The following is a 24,075-nucleotide window of genomic DNA, read 5'->3' on the forward strand; positions in this document are numbered from 1 at the left end:
TAATAATAGTATGTGATGTAATGGAAATGTACGTAGCTCCGCAGACACACGCGTAGAACTATCATATCAGTATCCATATCATAAATATTGTGAGCCCCGTGTATGGACAGGACCACGACTCCTAGTACCCCCGGTAATACTAAAACCTCACTGCTGACATTTTAAACCTAGCAGTGTTATCGCAAATACAAACCTTCCAAGAAACGATTTGACGTTATCCTGACAATAGTCCAAGAAACCACTCCCATGCAAAGTCGCGTTAGAAAGCAAAAGGAGACGACGAGTTCCCATGGTTACTTTGCAATATGTCGATACTGTTGTCCTAAAAAAGGGAGATAATTGACATCGTGTGGCCAAACAGTGCAACACTGAATTCATGTATTTAATCTGATAGTTGGCGCTATTGTATAAAAAAAATGCGCGGCACAACAAATTCACTAGGATAGGTGAACACGTGTTAAAATAAATGAAGTAATAAAAAGCAAACAACTTAAAAACATCTAAATTACGTCACTCGGGCGCCCGGGTGGATAAATTGTAAACGCTCAAGCGGGCGCTCAAGGTACAGTGGTGCGCGTCTTAGCAACGTAGAACGTTCTTTGACGTACATCCGCCTCCGAGAATAAATAAATCCCCCGCTGTGTCGTCACATGAAGCGCTTTCTCATTACAACGATGTAGATTGGACGCCGACCTGCAGCGTCAATGTAAATCCCCTGAATAACAGGTTTTTAAACACGCACTGTACAACGTCGCCTGGAACCCACATCGAACACTGTGCTTTGAAGGGCCGAACTCCGCACAGTTCGATACGAGTTACTTATCATATCGTAAAGCGCAAAGGCCTCTGGGAAGGAGATTGTTGAAGGGCGTGGTTGTCGCGCCGTGTGTGTTCGAATTCCACGTATTTTTCACGCGTTGTGTACGTCGCGTCGCTATGAGTCCTATATCGAACAGGACGCGGCGCGACGACTACCGCCCTTTAACCAAGTTTAAATACCTCCGCTACCGGTATCAGCAAAGCAGTATGGCATTTCCCAGTGAAATATACACGCCAAGTCTTTGATATATTAGTTTATTAATTTAAATATTTGTATAAAACAGAATATACATTAAACAAACTAACTCTACACAGGACTAACAATATTAATGTTGCTGAAAATTACAGTTAATTTGCTTGAAATTATATTTTAGGTTATACAATTATTAGTAATGATTGCAGTAAAGCAAAAAGCATTCACTATTAAAGGGGAGAGGTACAGTGACCAAAAACAGTCATATCGCTATACTGAATTCGGTTACAAGTATCCCGCAACTGAAAGTGGAACCTGCTTTTTCTCAATCACTTTGAAAGTGTTGACTTAATAAAAAAGATGGCCAAAAAGATGCTAATAAACCTTGAAAATACAAACTAAGGTTTTACCACTTTCGTGTTTGCCCGAAAAATACCATAGAAACGATGCCAGATCTTCATTCTCAATTCCTGTGCTGATCACGTGGTAGAATACTGTTTAATGAATTGATTAATATACATTATAATCTGCTTCACATCGTAACATCAAATTAAATCATTTCACACCCTGTTTTTTTTTTTATATAAAGAATTCATGATGAATGAATATATACATTCTCTCAAAAATATGAACTATTTTGTTGAACAATTCGAACTTTATTCGTGGAAGTTATACTTATTATAAAGCTATTGTTTTCGATCTTACCTCATTATTTAATTAAATATGGTTTGCTGATGCACTAATTAATAATTTATATATAATTAATGCTCTATTATCTGTGAATCACGTGGTACACTATATTTTACAAATATCGGGATTATCTGTGAATTCTACTCAATAGATACGTTTTGTGTTTTCCAAAAATATGGAGATTATGCAAATTAACACCGACTACTGACTTACTTCTTAATTCACCTTAAATGTTCACGCAACACGTTCTTATTCGGTGGTATAGTCTTCAATTGCGTAATAAAACAAACGTACACCGGAAATATAATTTTCCGAATGCAAAATTATTTTAGAATTTATGATGATATATAAAATGCACCAATGAACAATATATAAAAAATATTAGTAACATAAAAAATTTAATATTCTGTACAATTGTAATTTTACGACGTTCTTGAAATGATGCTATTCTGATAGTGAATAAAATAGAAACTGTTACAATGACTTACACAGAGCACAAGATTTCCCCGCTCAAATTTAGTACAACATTGTGTTCATTTCCAATTAATTTCTTTGCAAATGCAGACCCAGGTGTACATCATATTATACTGGCTACATGTCTTCATTAAAAGTTTTGACAAAAAAAAAAAAAAAAGATTCTGCAAGTGGATTTTCAAGTTGTGGTAGGCCATAAAAGCGTAAAGAATACAACTATTTCGCGTGTTTTGATCAAATCACGTGAATGACCAAATATTGAATATTTTACAATGGGCAAAAAATAACGCTTTTGTTTTCTTTTCGTGGAATTTTATATGTATTATTTAGTATACAAAATGTCCAAATCTCTCTCGATGTAAAAACAATGCATTTTTAGCCCCAATTACATGTCTTTACTGGCCAAATCTAATCCAGACCTGTAGATGACCAGACACAACAAAACAGTCACGTGACACATGTGATTGTTTAGCTTACATAGATTTAGTAGAAATATACATATTTGAACATTAAAAAATTGACAAATATAATATGGTCAAGTAAATGTTGTAACAATTTAAAATAAAGAAACAAAAAAAAACAATTGCGAAAATTGTTAAAAAGATTTGGAGAAAACATTTATTTGAAAATAATGAAAAATAAAAAAAAACGGCTGCTTCTAAAAGTTAAACAATATTGAACATAATTAAAAACAAATAACTCGACAACCGGATGGCAATTATTGGATAAAATTGTTTCAAATTGTATCAAAAATAACTATGAATGACGTCAGTTAATCATGATGTTTATCTGACAAAATGGTAAAGGTATTACGTAATACACTGTACATGGTGTCAGGGCAATAATAACGACTCAATACAACGCAAATATTCGTATGTACCAATTTGGTATTATTAATGATAAATACGACTTATATTCCCTATTCTCATTGGTTTAATCTATCGCGCCTTCTCATTGGTTAATAACGCTTACGTTAAATAAATTTGCGGTGCGGCCAGAAAATCACAACCGATGATTGGTGTCTCTGTTGAAAGTGACGTCATTCGATATTTGCATATTCGTTGATCAATGATAAGTTTCGTTGATGTCGCTGAAATCTGGCTTGATGTCCGATTCTCTGACTGGATGCTCGGGGTAGTATTGATTCAGCAGAAGCTCCTCGGGTTTGGTCTGTATTGCGATATGGCGCGGGGTTTGCGTGGACATCGTGGTCAGCTTTGCCGCTCCTTTCCTTCGCTCCGCGCGTGCCTTGATTCGCTGTTTACGAAGATGTTTCAGTTGGGGGTTATGCAAGAGAGTGTAAGCCAAAAACCATCTACTCCGTATCATCATTCGTTTTGCTATCACCTGTCTCTTTGGATTGTCTCCTAGAAGAGAAAACATTGCCATCTTTAGATAAATAAAAAAAAAAACTAGGCGTCAATGACGGAATGAATTTTCTACATCTTTGATGAATGTAATAATAGGAGATTTACGCCTCCGGAAGGGGGTATGTAATCTATGAACGCGCTTAAGGATGCGAAGAACGGATTTTCTGTAAACAAAAAGTAAATCCCAGAGGTCTTACCTTTGGAGCCCAACGTTTGTCGCACAACGCGTAATCGAATTTTATGTAAACAAATAAAGTATATATCGAACACGACGCGATGCGACAAAAGATGTCACAATAAACTAATTCAGGGTGTGAAATCAATACATGTAACCTGCACGTGGAGGTGTAACGAGCATTTCATTACGTCACTGCTATTCACGAACAGCGAGTGTCAATTCCCTTTCAACCGAGCATGGAATTTGACTACGTCCCTGGGACTAAGGCTTAGAGGCAAATATTAGGATATCGAATCTGACAGGAAGTCGATGAACAATTTCTACTTATCATCTTGGATTTCAGTTCTGGGCAATGGTGATAACTGATAAAAGATGGATTTACCGTCAGATTCGACATCTTCCCTCAGCATCTTGTTCCTCCATCTTCTGCTGACAGGATGCAGTAGAATTTTACAGAAACTCAACAAGATAGGATGAGAATGGGCGACTTCCACTTGTAGCATGGCCACGTATGACTGCAGGGCTGGAAGAAATACAGATACACAGTTCAGATGTCTTCTTAGCACTTTTCCCATAAGTAGCGCCCTCTAGGTCTGATGCGATTTTATGGGGGAAATGGGGGACATGAAGTACGTTCTAAGCGTAGATATCGTTTTTGAGAAATATTATGATATTATAGAAAACCCAATACATTTATCGATTTGAATAACATTGCCTTAAATACGCCATTTTGACGTCACAGAAGCGTCCCTTCACTAGAGGGCGCATTTTTTTTAAAGGAATGGTATGTTGCTTGGAAGGTTTGGCAGGAATGTATCACAGAAATGTCAAGATGGCGCCGCTGTTTGTAAATGTGTCATGTGACATCGGCGCGAAAAAAAAACACACAGAGTACTTAGTGAAATTGATGCAAATACTAGATTGCAAAATTCATTTACACAGAGGGCTACGCATGACGCCTTCAACACATACCTGGGTCCTGGTGTTCAAATCTCCAGTTCAACATACTGAGATCGCAGCGTGCGATGAGGATGCAGCCGTAGAAGATGCCTTGAATCATGCGAAATACAGCAACTATCCAGCCCCAGAAGAACTCGAAGAAAAACATTAAATACCAACAGTTGTAGTACGATTTCCTTAAAAAAAATCATTCATGATAAATGTTAGGCACGTTGCTGTGACGCGACTCTTTCGAAGGATATAATAAAATGTTTATTTAAATATCGTTTCTTAACAAAGCGACCTATTATGATAATGTGAGGTGGGGGTGTGAGAGAAACATGTTTTCGAACTGGTGATATAGTACTGAAATGCCGGATAATAAAATGTACGTACCTATTATTCAGTGCAATAGTTGGTTTGTTTTCATAATTGCGTGTGAAATGCGTATACGAAGCCCAGGCTTGTCCAACAAGTATGACGATGACAAGTATTACCCAGGGACTAGTAACAAAACAGATCATTAACCGTGAACATTACATTTATTAACACTCTCAGTCAGTCCAATATATGAGCACGCACATTGTAAAACAAAATCAAGAAGTCGCTTATGTCAACCAATCTGCTGTTCGGCATATATATACTCATAAAGTTTATAATGTTGAACACGTGACATACCCAAGTGTGAAACAAAGTCCCAGTAGTACGTCCAGACCCCATCCGTAAATTATCGGGATGAAGAAAACGAAAGCAAGTAAAAAGGCGATGATGAATAAAACTATAGATTGCACGAAGAATCCTGCGAAAATACAATTGTACGATTGGTTAATTAAATAACAAATGTGAAATTCATGAAGGTCATAAATCCGAAAATGCTTAGAGGGCGCAATTCAGGCATTCCCAAAATGATTGTAGGCAATGGTTGAAAGTGTATGTTCTGAAGTTTCATCTTGAAAAATGTTATAGTCCTAAACTTCATAAAGCGGGAGAGTCGTCACCTGCGCATGCGTCAGATAGCCATAGCGAGTCATTGTTCACAAGGAAGCGTCTACCCACAAGCCTTTGCGTTTTTAGCGTGTGTTGTCATCGTCGCTTGGGCTCAATTCCCGCGCGTGCGCAGGTGACGACCCTCCCGCTTTAAGACCGACGGGTAGAGCATTTCCTAATTTTGGGGCAGCATTAGTATAAGCGCGTTCTCCATGTGCGCGTATTCTAATTTGGTGTAAACAAAGAACGTAATTTACACGCGTTGTGTAGTCGCTATGAGTCACGCGACGACCACCGCCCTTGTCGATTGTCCTTGAACCGGTGACTGTGTTTTCGAACAAAGATTGTGTTTTGGTTCATATAACTTAACCAGTAGCCGAGACATAAATGGTAGTTCACGTAATTAAAGCGGGGGAGTCGTCATCTGTGCATGCGTCAGATGGCCATAGCGTTTCATTATTTACAAACAAGCGTCTACCCATGAGCTTTTGCGTTTTCAGCGTGTGTTGTTATCGTCGCTTGGGACTCAATTCCCGCGCGTGCGCAGGTGACGACCCTCCCGCTTTAAAAAAAAAAATTGTAATCAATTATTTTGGGTATGGTGTGTCGTGATAGTTTGCGTTAGTGTATGCATGCGCAATGATAATACATTATAAACTACCAGAACTACTTACCAAATGCTAGGTGGACGATCTGATATCCAAAAAATTTCATACTTGCTTCCTGAAAATAAAGCACAAGATATATATTTGTTTTTTTATTTAATTCAAACTATATGGTTTTTACAAAAACGATATCTTTTGACATATATAAAGCAGTACACACAACTTACCATATACGACCCTGGAGATTTCCTTGCCAGCTTTGGAGGAAGGACCAATCGGATACCTTTATACATCGCAAGAATGTTGGATCTGAAACACAAGTTATTATTATAAATGTAATGCATACAAAAGACAAACACAGGAGATTATGGGAATCGAAAATTCCCAATGGCACAATGGCTCAATTTCGTGGCGCTAAAACCTGACCCCTAAAACCAAGCGTGGATGGCAGATAACTGAGCATCATCGCTTTCAAAGTATATTGGAATAGGCAGATGAACAATATTCACTGTGTAATCATATACAATAAAAGTATATCTCGAAGTCAGAGATTTGTAGTAATAAAATACATCATACTCAAATGGATCAACAGGATGTCTTAGTTCATGCACATACATATACGTTAACAGATGAGGTGTTCAACAATCTGATGTAAAAAAATCCTAGTCCGGACCTTTTACTTATTCATTTGTTTCACTTTTTAAATTTATAATTATTTAACCATATATAATTATTTGCCTTTTTACAAGTATTACATTAAAACAAATCCACGCTTTACATTTCACACGGAAACTGTCTGCGCGTTATAACACTAAACTCGTCTATTCTTACCTGTAATTTGAGAGGATAAATCCCAGGATAAACACACAGACAGCGAACGCAACTGTGATTGAAACTATGAGACTTGCTGCCATGGAAAAAAATGATAAATATCAGTTTCCCAACCTTCATTAACGTTCATGGTTTTTCCGATTTTTTGGACAAAACACAATGAGTTGAACCACAGACTACTATATGGTTATAATTATTATATTAACATGTTATTGCATAACAGAGCAGAGAACGATCAGAGACAGGTCCATACATTCCAAGGCAACACAGAACAGATATAGGATCAGAGATAGATCCTTACATCCCAAAGCATATCAAAGCAGAGGTAGAACCATAGAAAGGTCCATACATTCCAAGGCATAACAAAGCAGAGATATGATCAGGTTCATACATTCCAAGGCATAATAGAGCAGAGATAGGATCGTAGAAAGGTACATACATTCCAAGGCATAATAGAGCAGAGATGGGATCAGAAACAGGTCCATACATTCCACGGCACAACAGAACAGAGATAGAACCATAGAAAGGTCAATACATTCCAAGGCATAACAGAACATATATGGGATCAGAGACAAATTCTTATATTCCAAAGCTTAACAGAGCAAATATAGGATCATAGAAAGGTCCATACATTCCAAGGCATAACAGAGCAGAGATGGGATCATAAAAAGGTACATACATTCCAAGGCATAACAGAACAAATATAGGATCAGAGACAGATTCTTATATTCCAAGGCATAACAGAGCAGAGATAGGATCATAGAAAGGTACATACATTCCAAGGCATAATAGAGCAAAGATGGGATCAGAAACAGGTCCATACATTCCACGGCACAACAGAACAAAGATAGAATCATAGAAAGGTCAATACATTCCAAGGCATAACAGAACAGAGATAGGATTGGAGACAGGTCCATCCATTCCAAGGCATAACAGAGCAAAGATGGGACCAGAGACAGGATCATACATTTCAAGTCATGAGAGAGCAGAGATAGAATCACAGAAAGGTCCATTCATTCCAAGGCATAACAGAGCAAAGGATCCAGAGACAGGATCATACATTTCAAGTCATGACAGAGCAGAGATGGGATCACAGAAAGGTCAATCCATTCCAAGGCATAACAGAGCAAATGATCCAGAGACAGGATCATACATTTCAAGTCATGACAGAGCAGAGATGGGATCACAGAAAGGTCAATCCATTCCAAGGCACAACAGAGCATAGATAGGATCATAGAAAGGTCCATACATTCCAAGGCATAACAGAACAGAGATGGGACCAGTGACAGGTCCTTACATTTCAAGTCATGACAGAGCAGAGATAGGATCACAGAAAGGTCCATACATTCCAAGGCATAACAGAACAGAGATGGGACCAGCGACAGGTCCAAACATTCCAAGTCATGACAGAGCAGAGATATGATCATAGACAGGTCCATACATTTCAAGTCATGACAGAGCAGAGATAGGATCAGATAAAGGTCAATCCATTCCAAGGCATAATAGAGCAGAGATGGGACCAGAGACAGATCCATACATTCCAAAGCATAACTGAGCAGAGATAGGATTAAAGACAGGTTCATACATTCCAAGTCATGACAGAGCAGAGATAGGATTAGAGACAGTTTCATACATTCCAAAGCATAACTGAGCAGAGATAGGATTAAAGACAGGTTCATACATTCCAAGTCATGACAGAGCAGAGATAGGATTAGAGACAGTTTCATACATTCCAAGGCATAACAAAGCAGAGATAGGATTAAAGACAGGTTCATACATTCCAAGTCATGACAGAGCAGAGGTAGGCAGGCTCACAGAAAGGTCCATACATTAGAAGTCATGACAAAGCAGAGGTCCATATATTATGAGACATAACTGAGCAGAGGTAGGATTAAAGACAGGTTAATACATTACAAGTCATGACACAGCGGAGATGGGAACAGGGACAGGTCTATACATTTACAAGTAGCTCACCTTCCATTATGTCAAAGAAGAATTTGATTCTCTCCTCTATAGGTACAGTGTCATTCTTTGGATAATAACTCTGCAGTCCCAGAGCGTACATTGTCCTGTTGATCTCACTGGGTGCACCGATGGCGATGGATCCGTAAATTGGGACCAAGTATACCATGACAACACAATAAATCTATGATATAAAACAAATCAATACATTATAGCTTTATTTACACTGGTGACGTCACTGTGTATCTCAAGACTTTTCAATAAAAGATATGAACTTGCCTTATATAAAATGCAGAATGACACGAATATAGTGGATATCATAACAGTGGAATAGCGGAAACCTGCAATGAACACAAGACAAGACATTAAAATTAGTAGTGTAATGGATACTTAACCTTTCCACCACCAGTTCCCTCTTTTCATCACAAATTCACAAAATAGTCCAATTTATAGCCAAATTTTTGAGTAAAAACTGAAAATTGACTCAAATGTTGTCTGTTGGCTCCAAAATTGGGGTTCATTTCGAGAAATATTGAAGAATATAAAAAAAATGTGCAGAAAAATTTGTTGGGCGAGAAAGTCTGGTGGTGAAAAAGTTAACCAGTGGTTAAGCTACATCATAGAACTGAAAATCGTACCTGCTTTAATATACAATAGCAGTAGTCTCTGCTACTAGTACTTTTTTATGGACAAAACTGATGCCATTAGTTTTAAAATGGCAATTGTTTTGAGCACATCAGCGACGTGTACAAATGATAGGTCTAAATTTTCAATAATTTCTTGATGGTATTGTTATGGGAATCATAAACCGTATGTAAAAAACATATAAAGTGTCGTTTTTTGTGGAAAAGTATATGCTGTGTAGCGTTTATCATTTGCATAAAGCGGTTCTTTGTCGTATTACAACTTGATGAGATGCATGGGTGCACGTGATATGAATGGACAAAGCCAGAAACAGCGCCACCAGCAGGTAAACTGAATAATCACGTACCTGGAATACCAATGTAACATATACTCTTGCACACGAGACTACAGTCCGATGAGCGATGCTCCCTACGTAAGAACATAAAAACAATGATAAATTAAAGGAAACACATTAAATGTGTATGTATGTGGGAGAAATAAAGGAGATATACGTAATGTGGGAATTCTGGAGACGTGTGGTGACGTTCAACTTACTTTCGTGATCTCCCAGTCATTGCCTGTATGGTTAATCTGTCATACCATGGCGCCAACTGAAATATAATTAGCGACTAAATATTATCTGTTTACAAACTGGTGTTTTGTTTGAATCCACACGGAAAGAGAATGGTGATTTACAATGCGAAGATTGCGTTATGCGAGTGTTAAACCGTACCTCGCCTTTGTGTCCTTGGTAGTTGCATATAGACATAATCAAACCAATGGGAAACCATATTGACAGGAAGGCAGCGCAGATCAGCGATGGCATGTCAAAGATAATAAGAAACTCAGCTGGGTCCTAGCGCAAAAAATACAACAAATTTAAACATTATTTAACGCGATTTAAGGATTCCATAGCGTACAAAGCGAGTAAAATACTTTTGTTCACACGAAATTCGTAGACGCGTTGTGTGACAAATCATGACTCCCTAAACTTCAGTTGCATTTGAAACTGTAACTTTATGACAACTATGATGCAATTTGAAATTACACATAAAACATTACGTACACGGGCGCCACAATGCTGCCACGTGACATTCATATGCAGTTTTTTTTTTAACTTGAAGTGCTAAAAAAACACCCAAGGCACGTAGTAACAAGTATGCCCGGAGGCTAAGACGTCGGTAAATCACATTGGGAAATTGTCAAGGGGTCACTTATTTGTCATTTTCTTAGGAATGTTAATTTCATTTTAAAGTTCCAGTTGCTTGACAAATGTGTCGCTTTGCCAAACACTACCACGCTGTCTCAATTTATTGGTGTAAATAATCGTGGATGTCAATGATCGAAGGGTGTATATTTTTGACAAATTTTACGCTGGCCATACCGGCACATATTTCGACTGAGTCTGTTGCACTGTGAATCATCACCCGTGATGTGTCCGATCGTAAACGCTATGCATCGCCACATACTGGGGTCAAACCGGGAGCCAAACATACAACAGAAATATAATTTCGTTAAAAAAAAAACAGTTAGCAGGCGTTATGTTATGCGATGTCAAAAATAGACAGACAACATCATAATTCCATGTTTGTTTGAAGTTTTGTGAGGAAGATTTATGTTTACATTCACACATACGGACTACGTTTTGTCGGGTACAATAGTTAGTGTTTACATGACGCATTAATAACGAATGACGACGTTGAGCAGGTTCCGATCAGTTTCTCAGCTATATAGCTTTTCATGAACAGTATACGAATATTCATAAATGCAAGTCAAGTCGAAAATGTTTCGAATCCATCCTCCCCGCGGTCCCAGTCCGCGGTTGAGTAGAGTTATACATTCAACAGTGGTTTGCCAACAGTTCACGGTTCGACCGTTCTGTAATTTATAACAACACCACGCCTACTAAAAATAAATTGGCTGGCTATATTATCCCACGCAGATGTTATACATAAGAATTTTGCAACAAGTCCACTGAGCTGAACAGACCAAATATTGAAATTGACACAACTGTGTTTGTATTCAATGTGTACTTGTGGCATAGGCAGAATCCATTGATTGGCGAAACTGAACATACAGTAACAATTCATCTATCTGTTTGGAATTTAACATCTGACACAAAGTTCATCTGGACATGCCTCGATAGTCTTGTGTGTGGGAAAATTGTGGGATGACGTTACAATACTTACAACGTTCTTGTAAAATGTGCATTCAAAGAACTCGTCCAACAGCGCCGCCAACCACGCCCATGAGAAGAAGGCTCCCATGAAGTATCCGAAGTTCATGCCGGACGCGGCGAGGGAGATACAGGCGAACAGAGGGTAGAAGTCGATGGCGTAGACAACAACAGCAAGCAAAGACCATAATGCTGGAAAACATTATCACAATGAGACGTTAAAATCTTTATTTTTGCCTGTATTGAATTTATTGAGCAAAAAAAAAACAATTACTGGTAGGCAGAAATGATGGGGCTATACCAATTCACCATTTCAACCCACGGTAGACATCTGTCAAATTTCACAAAATAATTCAACCTAGCTTTTTTTCTTATTTTGCTTGAAAACAAAACCGGGCCGAAAACACGGCCAAGCTCCTTTTCAAGCCAAGTATGTCTATCCAGTATCCAAGTCCAAGTTCTTTTATCAGGTCATCATGTGACATCGTGACGTCACCATGACGCTCAGAATAAGTAAATGTGATTGGTTAAAAATTTAAAACTGGCTATATAAGAAATGCTAGACATTCGTGACGACACTAAACGTAGCGTCTGAAAGTGTGCACGTGTTCTCGGCATGCGCAATACATTCGAATGTTAACTCTAAATGTCGGCTGAAATGTTAAGAATAGAAAGACAAAAAATGAAAAGCATGGAAAAGTTTACACAAGCTGGCAAAGACAATTGAATGAAGTGTACTGCCATATGCGAGCGACACTCCATATTATCGGTACTGACAGCGGTGTGATAACTGACCTGGAACCCAGAGATCTCCCTTCATTACAGATGCTGGGAATGGAAAAAATCCGTAGAATAAATTGAGAAGAGCTGAGCCTACTAACGCAAATGACGCAGCGTATGCTAACCGATGTGTCCTACCATCAAGTATATTACCAATCCTATACAATTAAAAAAAATAAAGTAAACTACATTAGCAGAGTTACGCATAATGAGATCGCTATTTTTCAACACCGGGATTTGACAAATTAATTTGTTATTTCATATTACCATTCATCCATCCTAGTTATTTTGATTGTGGGTTACTTACGTTGCCAGTGAAGGTCGCCCGTGGCAACAATCTAGTCTGAATGCGCTGCGTCTCTGTAGCAACATGACGATGATGATGGCAACCACCTGTAGAGAGGGAGAGAAATCATCCACATGTAAACGATCAAAAGTTACCCATGAACGTTTCTAAATACCAATGAGTGTCTGAATATCTGAATGTTCATTGAAGCCACGAGTGAATCGTCATCAGTTTATGCGTGATTACTTGGTTTCGAATCGAGAGTTTTTCTGGCAGTGGTGTATACACACTTTACTATGCGTGTTGCATCTCTTGTGCGTACCAGTAATGTACAACGCATGCGTGTTGCATCTCTTGTACGTACTAGTAATATGCAGTGCATGCGTGTTGCATCTCTGGTACGTACTATTAATGTATAGCGCATGCGTGTTTCTTTACTGGTACGTACTAGTAATACATAATGCATTCGCATTCATCAAACGAATGAATACTATTATCGGTGACGTCACCACTCACCGATGGAAGAAGCATCCAGACGTAGAACCATTCTCTGTCTAGCACCGGGACGCAAAACCCCGTTCTGAGATAAAAAAAAAGAAGAATACAAACAAGATATTGTAAACGATTGAACATGAAGATTATCAACGATGTGGGAACAACTATTTTTATCCTAATGTATTCAGCAATGGTGATGGGACAAGACACGATTTTAGTTTTCTAACCTATACGTGAAATATATATTATTGTTATAACTACAAATATTAGCATGAAAACAAACATAGGTAACTTTTGATTTTCTTGTGACAAGCTAAATAAATGTAAATTAAAAAAAAATCAACAAAATTAAAAAAAAAATATCAGCACAATTAAAGAAACATTTTTGTTTGTTTTAATCATCATCAGTTTGTATCGTGGTGATTGTATGAGTGACTGTTCACTGTCAAGGCGTTTCTCCAGTCTGATTGGTATTTGTCTATTTCATTCTCTGATAACTTAAAACAGATGTCAAAGTTCATACCGACGGTTAGCATAAAATGAAACAGACACCCTTTGCCACGGGTGCGCTCGTAAGGCGTTAGCATCCACGCCCAGGTTGAGTCATAAGTAGTCATTTTGTTGATTTGAACCCAAATTACACTATTCAATACAATTTGTATAACATTTTATGTAGTTATTGGTTCCGTTTTTGTTTCGCGGTATCCAGGGGTTCGGGGCATTTCATCTTGTTACAAGAACACGTATTCAGACTGGTGTTTATGAAAGGTAGATTGCAAACATTTATATTTTTTTGGTGTTTTTTTTAAGTGTTACGTAATTATTGATTTTGATATCTGTAAACTACATGCAATTTTTTTTTCAGCACACGTAACATTTGTGAAATGCAGTTTGGTGGCCTTGTTTTTGTTATCTTAGTTTTGTTAACAACAGCAACAAATAAAACCATAGTTATTTGTTATATTAGAACGAACTTGAGTTTTTTTTTTATCATGTTTAATTATTTTTGTCAGATAGTCGTAATCCTTTGGCAATACAGCAGTACCTGTTCGATGAAATACTAAAAAACTCTAATGCGCATGCGTGCCAGATCAATCCACAAGTACATGTAATTAAACACTCGTGTTGTCAATATTTCACTGAGCAAATACTACTGTGATTGTAGCAAAATATTATATTTATTTTACAATATTTTGAATATCAAACTCTAAAGTATCCCCACTGTGCCGCTGTCACGCATACAACTTTAGCTTATAGGTCAAAGATTACCAAACACTCTTTACTCCACTCAAGATGTTTAGCCTATTTTATGTAAGTATAATTGAACGACCCAATAAAATCCAAATCACTCCTCAATAGCGTCCGCATAACACAGCGTGAAGTGGAATGCAGCGTGGGCGATCAACTAATATAGAGGTCAGTGACACGGAGGTAGACGCCCAAGGCAATGAAAAGGGTTGTCAAAATAAAAAAATTACCGACTTTATTTTGTTCATTGTCATTTATGTTTAAACGTATAACTATTCCACTCAACAGTCACGTTCGCGCCTTTGAGAATTTATAAGATAAATAACACTATATCTAACAACACTTATAATGTCCGATGTGACATTAGTACATAGTGAGTAAACACGTTGTTGGAGTTAAATTGTCGTTGTCCCAAACCGTTCACGGGAGGGACATTATTTTAATACCATTGGATACACTTTAATTCTGAGTAACAAAAATGGAATGAATTCAATCGCCGAATCTTTAAAGCCATCATTTTCACATACTGATTAGAGAACTACAACAATATCATTTTCGCGAAAAATTAGGAAAAAAATGATCAAGACGTAGGAAATTATATTCATTTAGTCTAAATTCAGCAAAAAATATATATACATATATTGGTAAAAAACAAATAAACAATTTTTAGGATTTTCATTCGTAACACAATCTACTCACGTGTTCGGTGACAAGCCGTTTTCCATGTTGGCAGGCTTCAGTGACCTCTCCTATATGCAAATATCTGAGAAAAGAAATGGACAAGTGACACAATGATGCATATAATAAGCACATGACATAATACAATGATATAATACTGTCACCACAGTAAACACGGTACCCCCCCCCCCGAAAATTGAACTTCGATATATTTTCTGTTGATTGATTTTTTTGTTGTTCTCATATTCAGTGGCACTGGGTCCAACTTATTGCAACGTGAAAATTATTATGATTAGTATTCAAATATTTCTTAAAGGGCGGTAGTCGTCGCGCCACGGATGTGCGACATTTGTGTTGATAAACATTGATTTTCCCGCAAACCAGTGCGCTCCTCTAATGGAATCGCAAGCATGAGGTTTGACTTGGGCACGACTTGCTCTAATTACCGAAAAATACCTAATTAAAGTTTGGTAACGTCTCAGTTTATACATGTAGTTTTTCGTATCTTTGTTAATATGAGACACATATATCTCGTGCATGCGTGGTGCAACGACTGCCGCCCTTTAAATTGGCAATGGATATCGACACGTGATTATCACGTGGCAGGGCTATTAGTGATACTGTAAAATGACTAATTTTCACTGGGTTTAAATTTCACTGATTTACCATTTCAGACATATTCAGTGGGTTTTAAATTCACTGTTTTATCATTTAGATAATGTGTTCTATGCTAAATTTTACATATTCACTGTGTTTTAATTTAGCGCATTTTTCCAGTCAGCGAAATAAGCTAAATTAAAACCCAGTGAATGATTACCCCCTTTACAGTATGTAATTTCCAAGTCGCCGAGATTAATCTTTCTATAATAGTTTGTTTTGTGATATATACTCTCAACGCAACAAACCCATTCCCTTCATTTTCATAGATGTGTAAATTTCAATGGCAGTTGAATCCCACCAGCCAATCAACGACCACAGTGCGATACGACGACATTTAAAACATTCCAATGTTATTCAATTGGCTGATAGAAGCCACCTCGTTTTAATTTTAATTATGAAATTTATAAACATTTAAAAAATGAAGGAAGGGTATGTTGCGCTAAGACTACATAAACAAATCTACATAAAAGAGTCTTAACATTGGCTGTGAAGGTGATCACAAATAACCCCTCTCAGTGAAGAAATCTGCCTATTGGTGGCGCAAACTGTGATGCCATTTCTGAACAGTAGTAGTATTCCCACAATTACGTGCAGATTGTCATTCATTGATCTCGTTGAAAGTGCCTCGTTATGAAACTACGGAAAAAAACTTCCACACTATCATATACGACAGTGAAACAGGGGTTACAGCATTTTACGTTGAACTTCAACGTAACGGTTACTGATACAAGGATTAATAAAATATAAATAAAACAAATACTAAATAAAAACACGAAATACATTCATCTAGTTTTGAAGATGGCCGACATAAAGATATTAGGACAATGCTTCAAAAATAGGAACAAGAAAAGGGACAATTGTTATTGCAATGGCAAATACATAGTGCGATATATTGGCCAATGCATGAATCACTGGCTGCAATTGTTAGCGTCCGATGGTTGCGAGTTAGCATTCATTATACAGTGTTGTTCAAGTCGCAAGTTTCGTATACAACCATAATATCATGTGCTTCGTAGGTCAATGTAGCGTTGCGCGCTAATTGGATATCCATGGTATCAGCGTACTCAACTTGAGTTCTGGTTTGGACTCACGTTGACTGTATTGTACGGTTATTTGAGCTAAGACCGCGACGCCGGTTCAAACAATGATCGATAGGTTTGGGTTTTAAAAACTTAATTGTTGAACTTGATAAAAGATCAAACCAAAATAGATGTCCTCCTGTCAAGACCTCTGCGGAATGTTTTGTTGAGGCGTTGGTCGTACACAAAAAGGTGTGCTTTGTGGTCTGTTTGCAAGCACTTATAATGCAGGCCCCACCTATGAGTACAATTCTTCAGTCGTGGAACCTCTATGGTTGTTAACGAAAATATGCATATGTCTAACGGTACACAAACCTTAAACAATATTTATTTGTTTTTTGGTATATTGATTTTTAATAGATTTCAAGCAAAGTTCTTTGAAATCAGAACGGCCATGACGGATAGAACTGATGACCAGTGATAACAATGAAGAAAAAAGCTATTTCTTCTGTTTTCTAATAGTTCTATTTGGGGGAGATTAAAGGATCAGATGTCATTAATAGATTATGTGGGTACTGCAGCGTCAGCTTTTTTTTATCCTCTTGTTACACGCGTAGTATACGTCGTATGAACCCACATCAAACACGAGTAAAGTACCACAACCGACGCGTTCGAATTGAGTTTATTTGTTTTAATACGCGTTGCAATACTTTGCATGGAATCGATTTCTAATAGAGCGAGTTGTGTACAATTGCGCTTTAAATTATCGCAAGTAAACGTAATTGTGTGAATAATACCCATAATGCAATATCGAACAAACTTGGCATATTATACCACTGGGGAGAGGCACTGACAAATTCTGCAGTTACGTGGAATTAGCCCCTTCCCCAACCCAAACACACGGCGATTCCGGTGGTTTCCCTCCTGTGTCAACGGGTTTTATTATCAACTCATAGCTTCGCGTGCATGTCCTTGCCTGTTCTAACCCACACCATTAGTACCACACTGCCTTCCCATAATCGAATCATAAAACTTTTAAGATAGAACGAAAAGTAAACACTCTACGGCCAATAACATTTACTGATAAATTCAAAGTCAGTAAAGGGATATCGGCCACCTGTGGTACAATTCGCACTTAAAGTGAGGGTTGGGCTGAGATAAAATGACGTTGGGTGTTATGCTGTATATGTGAACATATTACGAGTTAACGAGTGTACTTATGACTGAGTATTCACGCATGCGTCCTACGTATACCGATGTGGGACAAACGTGTTCTGTTCTGATGATGCCACAAGCGCGTGACGTGCAGGGCAAAGGGAAGAGGGGGGGGGGGACTATTGTTAGCACCTGAATAGAACGATAGAATTACCACAATACATAAATAAATAAGTAAATAAATAAATAAATATATAAATAAATAAATAAATAAATAAATAAATAAATAAATAAATAAATAAATAAATAAATAAATAAATAAATAAATAAATAAATAAATAAATAAATAAATAAATAAATAAATAAATAAATAAATAAATAAATAAATAAATAAATAAATAAATATCCATGTATTAAGAACAATCTGCTATCAAAATGGGGAACAATAGTTGTAAAATGGTACCGTCACACCGTCACACTACACCTAACTGAACACTTTGAACTCGTCGTGTATACATGGATTATTGAATGAGAAGCGCTATGATCGCGGCGGTCATTATTCACCATAGACATGGGACACCCAGGTTCGTTCTCAGTTCTCATCGAGTGGAACTCTAAATAAATGACCCGATACCAAACTATTGTAGTGCCATTCTTGCATATATTGTACTTTGCTCTGTTTGACGACTTTGTCAAATTAGACGTGTATTTGACCAGACTGCGTTCAGGTTGGTTTCAAACATTGAAAGCAACACGCTAGGTGGTATCGGGAGTCTTCGTAACGGTAGATCGTTTTCCCCACACAGTATTCTGGATTTTACTGTAATTCGATTATTTTAAAACAAACGCCATTACGTACTCTTTTTTCAGTCTCTTGTATTATTTGTGGTATTATGTTTTTGTTGCAAGGGTATCATAATGGCTAAAAGCAATTATATTATGCCAGATGAATAGTCCGTTGAGGGGGTTTCTGCGTGATATGTTGAACTGTTGAGGTTGAAGTGAAATGCTGCTTGGAATCCCAGCTCTGACCGTTGATGTCAACGCAACTTGGTTTTATTACCGACATTATTGTCTTTGTATCACATTTTCTGCTCACCAAACTGACTGTACGTAATTGCAGCGGTAAACTCGCACTCAATGGTAACCTTCATTGTTAATGTTCTCATTGTAACGTCTACAGAAATAGGGCAGGAGGTGGGCCAGCCCTAAAAGTAAACTTCAATATATCGTTATCGAGTTCAACGCACTTTTGTACACACTCCTTCTTGAGTTTTTTTTTTCATATTTTGCAGCAACCATGGTGACGCCATATTTGTTGTCACTACTCCAAACTCTGTGAAAAGCAAGATGCTTGTGTTTTCCCCAAAATAAAAAAAAAATAGTTTTAGAAATATCATGTACATGATGTACCATTCTTGTCTGCTGACTGGCGTCAAACTTTTAATATAGGACATTCACGCGCTATTAATTATTTTAAGAGGAAAGCTCAGCGAAACCCGTGAGTGAAACACGAGTGGATTATCTGCGATAATGTTGTACATTACCGTATTGTATTATGAACACAACCTTTTGTTTAAACTGATTCGGAATGTTGTCGACTCAGAAATGGTAATGATTTCAGGGTGAATATCATCTCCAACATTTCGTTGTTTAGTTGTTCGTTGTAATACGATACCCGGATGTCCGGCGGTGGATACCTGTAGCAGAACAATCTTTGACTTTTTTTCACAAAATGGTCGCCTTTTTCTGTATTTATAAACGTTTATTGGAGTTTACACTGAAATTAACAGCATCTTACATACTTAGTTTGTACATTACGAACTGCACTCAATCTGCATATTTGTGAAGCGGACTGGGACACATTTTCAAAAATATTTCCCCATTTCTTATTATTCCGCCGGATAGAAATGAACTACTCTATCTCCAGGAAATATTTGACATATCTTTTGTATGTCATGAACTCCGGCTTTTGGTTTTTATGTCTACACAAGTAAATATATCTTTTTGCTATCAGAAAAAGGAAGTTGACTAAACATGTAAAATCCCCATTCTCGATTAGGATTTGAATGGTCGCCTTTTGGCATATGATGAACTGTAATTAATGTTTTCATGCCTGCTGACACCCCAACAATATCAAAATACCAAGACAATTTAGGTTTAAGCCAAACAATCTCCATGCTTCAGAATGGCATCGTGAAATAATCCACAATTCAAATTGAATTACTTCCGGGTTAAAGGCGATGTTATGTTGAATAAATCAGATTAAAATCGGAAGTGCAATATCGGAGAACAAACGCATAAACTATCCGATTTGAATAAAGTTAGTATTAAATGTGCGTGAATTGAATGGTAAACACGACACGACGAGTCATGACATATGTAAACACGTCATTCATGCGTATCACAATGTCCTATTTATTTTATATAAGTTCTGAGGAGATTCCAACCTTTTTGGTGTCAAATATTTAATGTGCGAACATAGCTAGAAGATGGTAAAATAACTCAAGGTTTCTAATGCCATATGGTTTTGTGACCAATGTCGGTTATTGAATACGAAAGGTTAAATGGTATCGCCACCTTTTACCACACAAGTTAAAAAAATACACTAAAACCGAAAATTATATATAATATTAAACCATAGTGTAGTGTTTAGACCAATATTATGAATTATAAGTATGAAACACATGTTTACACACGCCCAGTTACAGCATGGATCATTAACACACACTAAAGGTTATGGTTACAGCCTCATGAGTGGTACTGCTAAAATTACACAACGCCTTGTGAACACTCAACACATAGCTGCACGCTAGGTCACAAGTTTTTGTACTGGAACGATCGGGCGGTGGTCGACGCCTGTCAACTGATTCACCGTCAAAAGTTGGAATACACCGTAAAACAAAACAAAAAACTTATAATTTAGAAAAAAAAAAGCGAATTGGTAAAATGAGGGAATTTTAGGAATTAATTAACTTGTGATGAAAATGGTGTAATCACGTGATCCGACTGTTAAGTAAGTGTGATCAAGCATAGATGGAAACACTCACATAAACAGTGCATTCAAGTGTACGGAGGCAAATATGCTAATTAATACAAATGTTTGGTCACGCGACTCATTTTTACAGTAAATTATGACATCAACAGGTGGTTTCGGATAATAATTCTTAAAATAAATGTGTGTTGACAATTCTGAAGAAATTGAACTCGTATATCACGAGGTAAACAGCGCAGAAGTTTACAGACATCGAGGGTCATGACCTTGTCGTGGGAATCATTCTCTGAAAACAAAAACACGGCTTATTCATAGACTATTTCTGTTTCTCTCAAATCAATATTCAGAAAACAAAAAAGTTTGGTTTGATCCTCAATTTCAGAATTACATAATGCGTTATGTTCAAATAAAAGACGCCATACCTATTCGATAGTGCGTGTTGTTGTTTTTCGTGTTATCCAATCAGATGACAGTTTAGTAAATATATGACAACGTCACATCTGCCCATCCTCTGGCTGCCAGAAAACCCGACGCCCGATTTATTAACCAATCATAGCGTCGCATGGCACTTTCTAAGTTGACAGGATAACCTGCCCTACGAAACTCCAAATACATGTAGGTTATAATACAACTATGCTAACATAAGGGTATGTTTCCATGACAACCAGGTGTAGACAGTAGTTCCCCAATCAGTGGCAACGCACGCTCGAAAGCTAATATTAATACTTCTCACATTAGGCTGAGGGCAGCTGAATTATGCTGTTTACCCTCAGTCTCGCTGGTCGTAAGGTAGTATGCGTACGAGTTAATGGTATGCACTTGGTGTCTATAAGTCGGATTATCTAAATATAAATCGAATCGTTTCAATGTCAGAAACTGATAGACCGTGACAGGTCTGGGAGCATGCACACACTATGGACTCGTACGGACGGAGTCAGTGTGACTGTAACAAAACAAGCAGCGCTCACTGAGGTTATATAAGTGTTTACATTGGGGAGCGTGGTCTGTCCTAGGCCCCGTCACAAACAGTCATTGGAATGTGCAATGTACAAGGGCAGTAGGTCGATCTTAGCGTGAGAACACGTTGAGTTTAACAATGTGTGACAATTGGACTAGAAACAGTTGAGTTCAATCGGATTGTTTTCTCCATTAATTTGTCTCCGTGATGTAGAACACATCTCTATGTGACGTAATTGATAAACGCAATTGTGGATAGCCTCGGTCAACTTTTTAGTTAACTTAGTCTTAGACATACTTCGATGTTTGATTCCCGACCCCGCCCATGATTTAAGTCTCCTCTGAGATTGCCCCACCTATGGTGGATCATTACGAGAACAATGTCGTCGAAGATCGTGAGTGGACCAAGTACATATTCAACTCACTCCACACCTATTTACTTGAGCCCTTTCGACAAAGTTTCTTGCGAAGTACTTTTTTTGGTCGCTGGGTGCCCATTAAGTGTATCGTTCATCGGGTACTCCATGGCTGCGTCTAAAGTAACCAACGTCTACCTACCTTATTATTCGTTGTGATTGGCAATGGTCAAAGTTGTTAGTCCCGTTTAGACACTGCGAATTTGGCAAGGTAACTTGCTGAAATGTAACCGCACCCTAAACATCTATCGAAACTGTGGGTAGGTCGGGGCGTGGAAACCAACTCGATTGGAGGTTGGCAAAAAGTGAAAGTGAAGGGGATGCCGACAGTTAAACAATGTATAAATTACGATATTATGACAGAAATGTCGTTGAAATTGCTGTGTTCCCGTGGCTGGACGATGTACTGCGATGTACACACGCCTTAGTTTGATTCACTCAGTGAAGTTTCACGAAAGTCTGCACAGGTACACCCCGCAGATATTACCCTGCACCCCTGTCAAAATGGAAGATTCCCAACCTTGGGTCTGTTCCTTTCGTCTGATTTCACAATAAGAAATGAAAGCCTCTTTTATGGACGTGTTCGTCAAAGAGTTCCTTCATTATTTCCTTTCATGAGGGGCAACGCATTGTTATGCAAATAACACATTTGGTAGAAAAGGTCAGGCAAGGCTACTTTTATGGTCGGTGAGGTATGTTCACGACGGTAATGAATGCTACTAAAACAGCATACTTATTTATATTTACACGTCTTTCATTATATTCACTTGGCACATTCTCAGTTGAACTAGAACTTTCCCTTATTTACGTGAAAACGTGAAGTAACCATCTAGTTCTATTATGTTGCCCTCGGCGTTCAAGTTTACCACTGAAGGGTTCGGTCCAGTAGAAATAACACACACTCTTCACGATATGTATAATTACACACTTGAGTATGTCACATAATGTAAACACAATAATTATTCGCTGGTTATTAATTTCGCTATTTTCGTTGATAAGTAAAGTAAAGAGTAAAAACAAAATTGCTAAATTGAACCACGTGGACACAACAACATAATAACAACTTGAACATAACTCATTGTTCCCAGTTCGTGAATAAAAGAAAATTCGCTCAAATCATCATAATAGTTAAAATAATTGGTTGTGATGCTTGGCATATACGCGAATTTATTTAAATATTTCATAATTTGCCCCTTTTCTGAATTACATTCTGTACAAGGGCGATTTCTGCGGCAACACGGTCCAGATTATTCTTATTAAAGTTGATTCTTTTTGAATCCACGCGCGTAGAAATACTATAGGTTTCACGCCACAATTAGAAATAGAAAAATAGAAATAGACAACTTTTTGCAAGAGATGGCATAATTGGATTTCAAACTGTACCTCTTCTGTAGCTTTCGGCACATGTGATAATACCGTTTAACAATTTAATTTCATTAAAACCACAATTTTAAGTTTAGTACATATCAGACTACATAATTATAATGATAACATCGTACCGTCAACAAACAGCGGATGTTTACCCATGGTGGGTTATT

At 37.6% G+C, this 24,075-nt stretch overlaps 1 protein-coding gene across 1 annotated transcript; it reads right to left on the bottom strand.

The window, feature by feature from the left end:
• Positions 1-1,058: 1,058 nt before the first annotated feature.
• On the bottom strand, positions 1,059-22,796 carry LOC100373684 (receptor for retinol uptake STRA6-like). The gene is made up of 19 exons (XM_006822516.3): positions 22,680-22,796; positions 15,357-15,420; positions 13,431-13,494; positions 12,936-13,021; positions 12,644-12,786; positions 11,862-12,040; positions 10,406-10,528; positions 10,228-10,283; positions 10,040-10,101; positions 9,328-9,389; positions 9,061-9,232; positions 7,087-7,162; positions 6,483-6,564; positions 6,325-6,373; positions 5,342-5,462; positions 5,060-5,167; positions 4,697-4,860; positions 4,107-4,247; positions 1,059-3,543 (listed from the first exon to the last, which is right to left on the bottom strand). Exons 2-19 carry the CDS (start codon positions 15,380-15,382, stop codon positions 3,242-3,244), a joined length of 2,016 nt encoding a protein of 671 aa, XP_006822579.2. The 5' UTR covers positions 15,383-15,420; positions 22,680-22,796; the 3' UTR covers positions 1,059-3,241.
• Positions 22,797-24,075: the final 1,279 nt, after the last annotated feature.

Source organism: Saccoglossus kowalevskii, chromosome 17, assembly GCF_978046115.1.
Source record: "Saccoglossus kowalevskii chromosome 17, keSacKowa6.1, whole genome shotgun sequence".
Lineage (NCBI taxonomy): Eukaryota > Metazoa > Hemichordata > Enteropneusta > Harrimaniidae > Saccoglossus > Saccoglossus kowalevskii.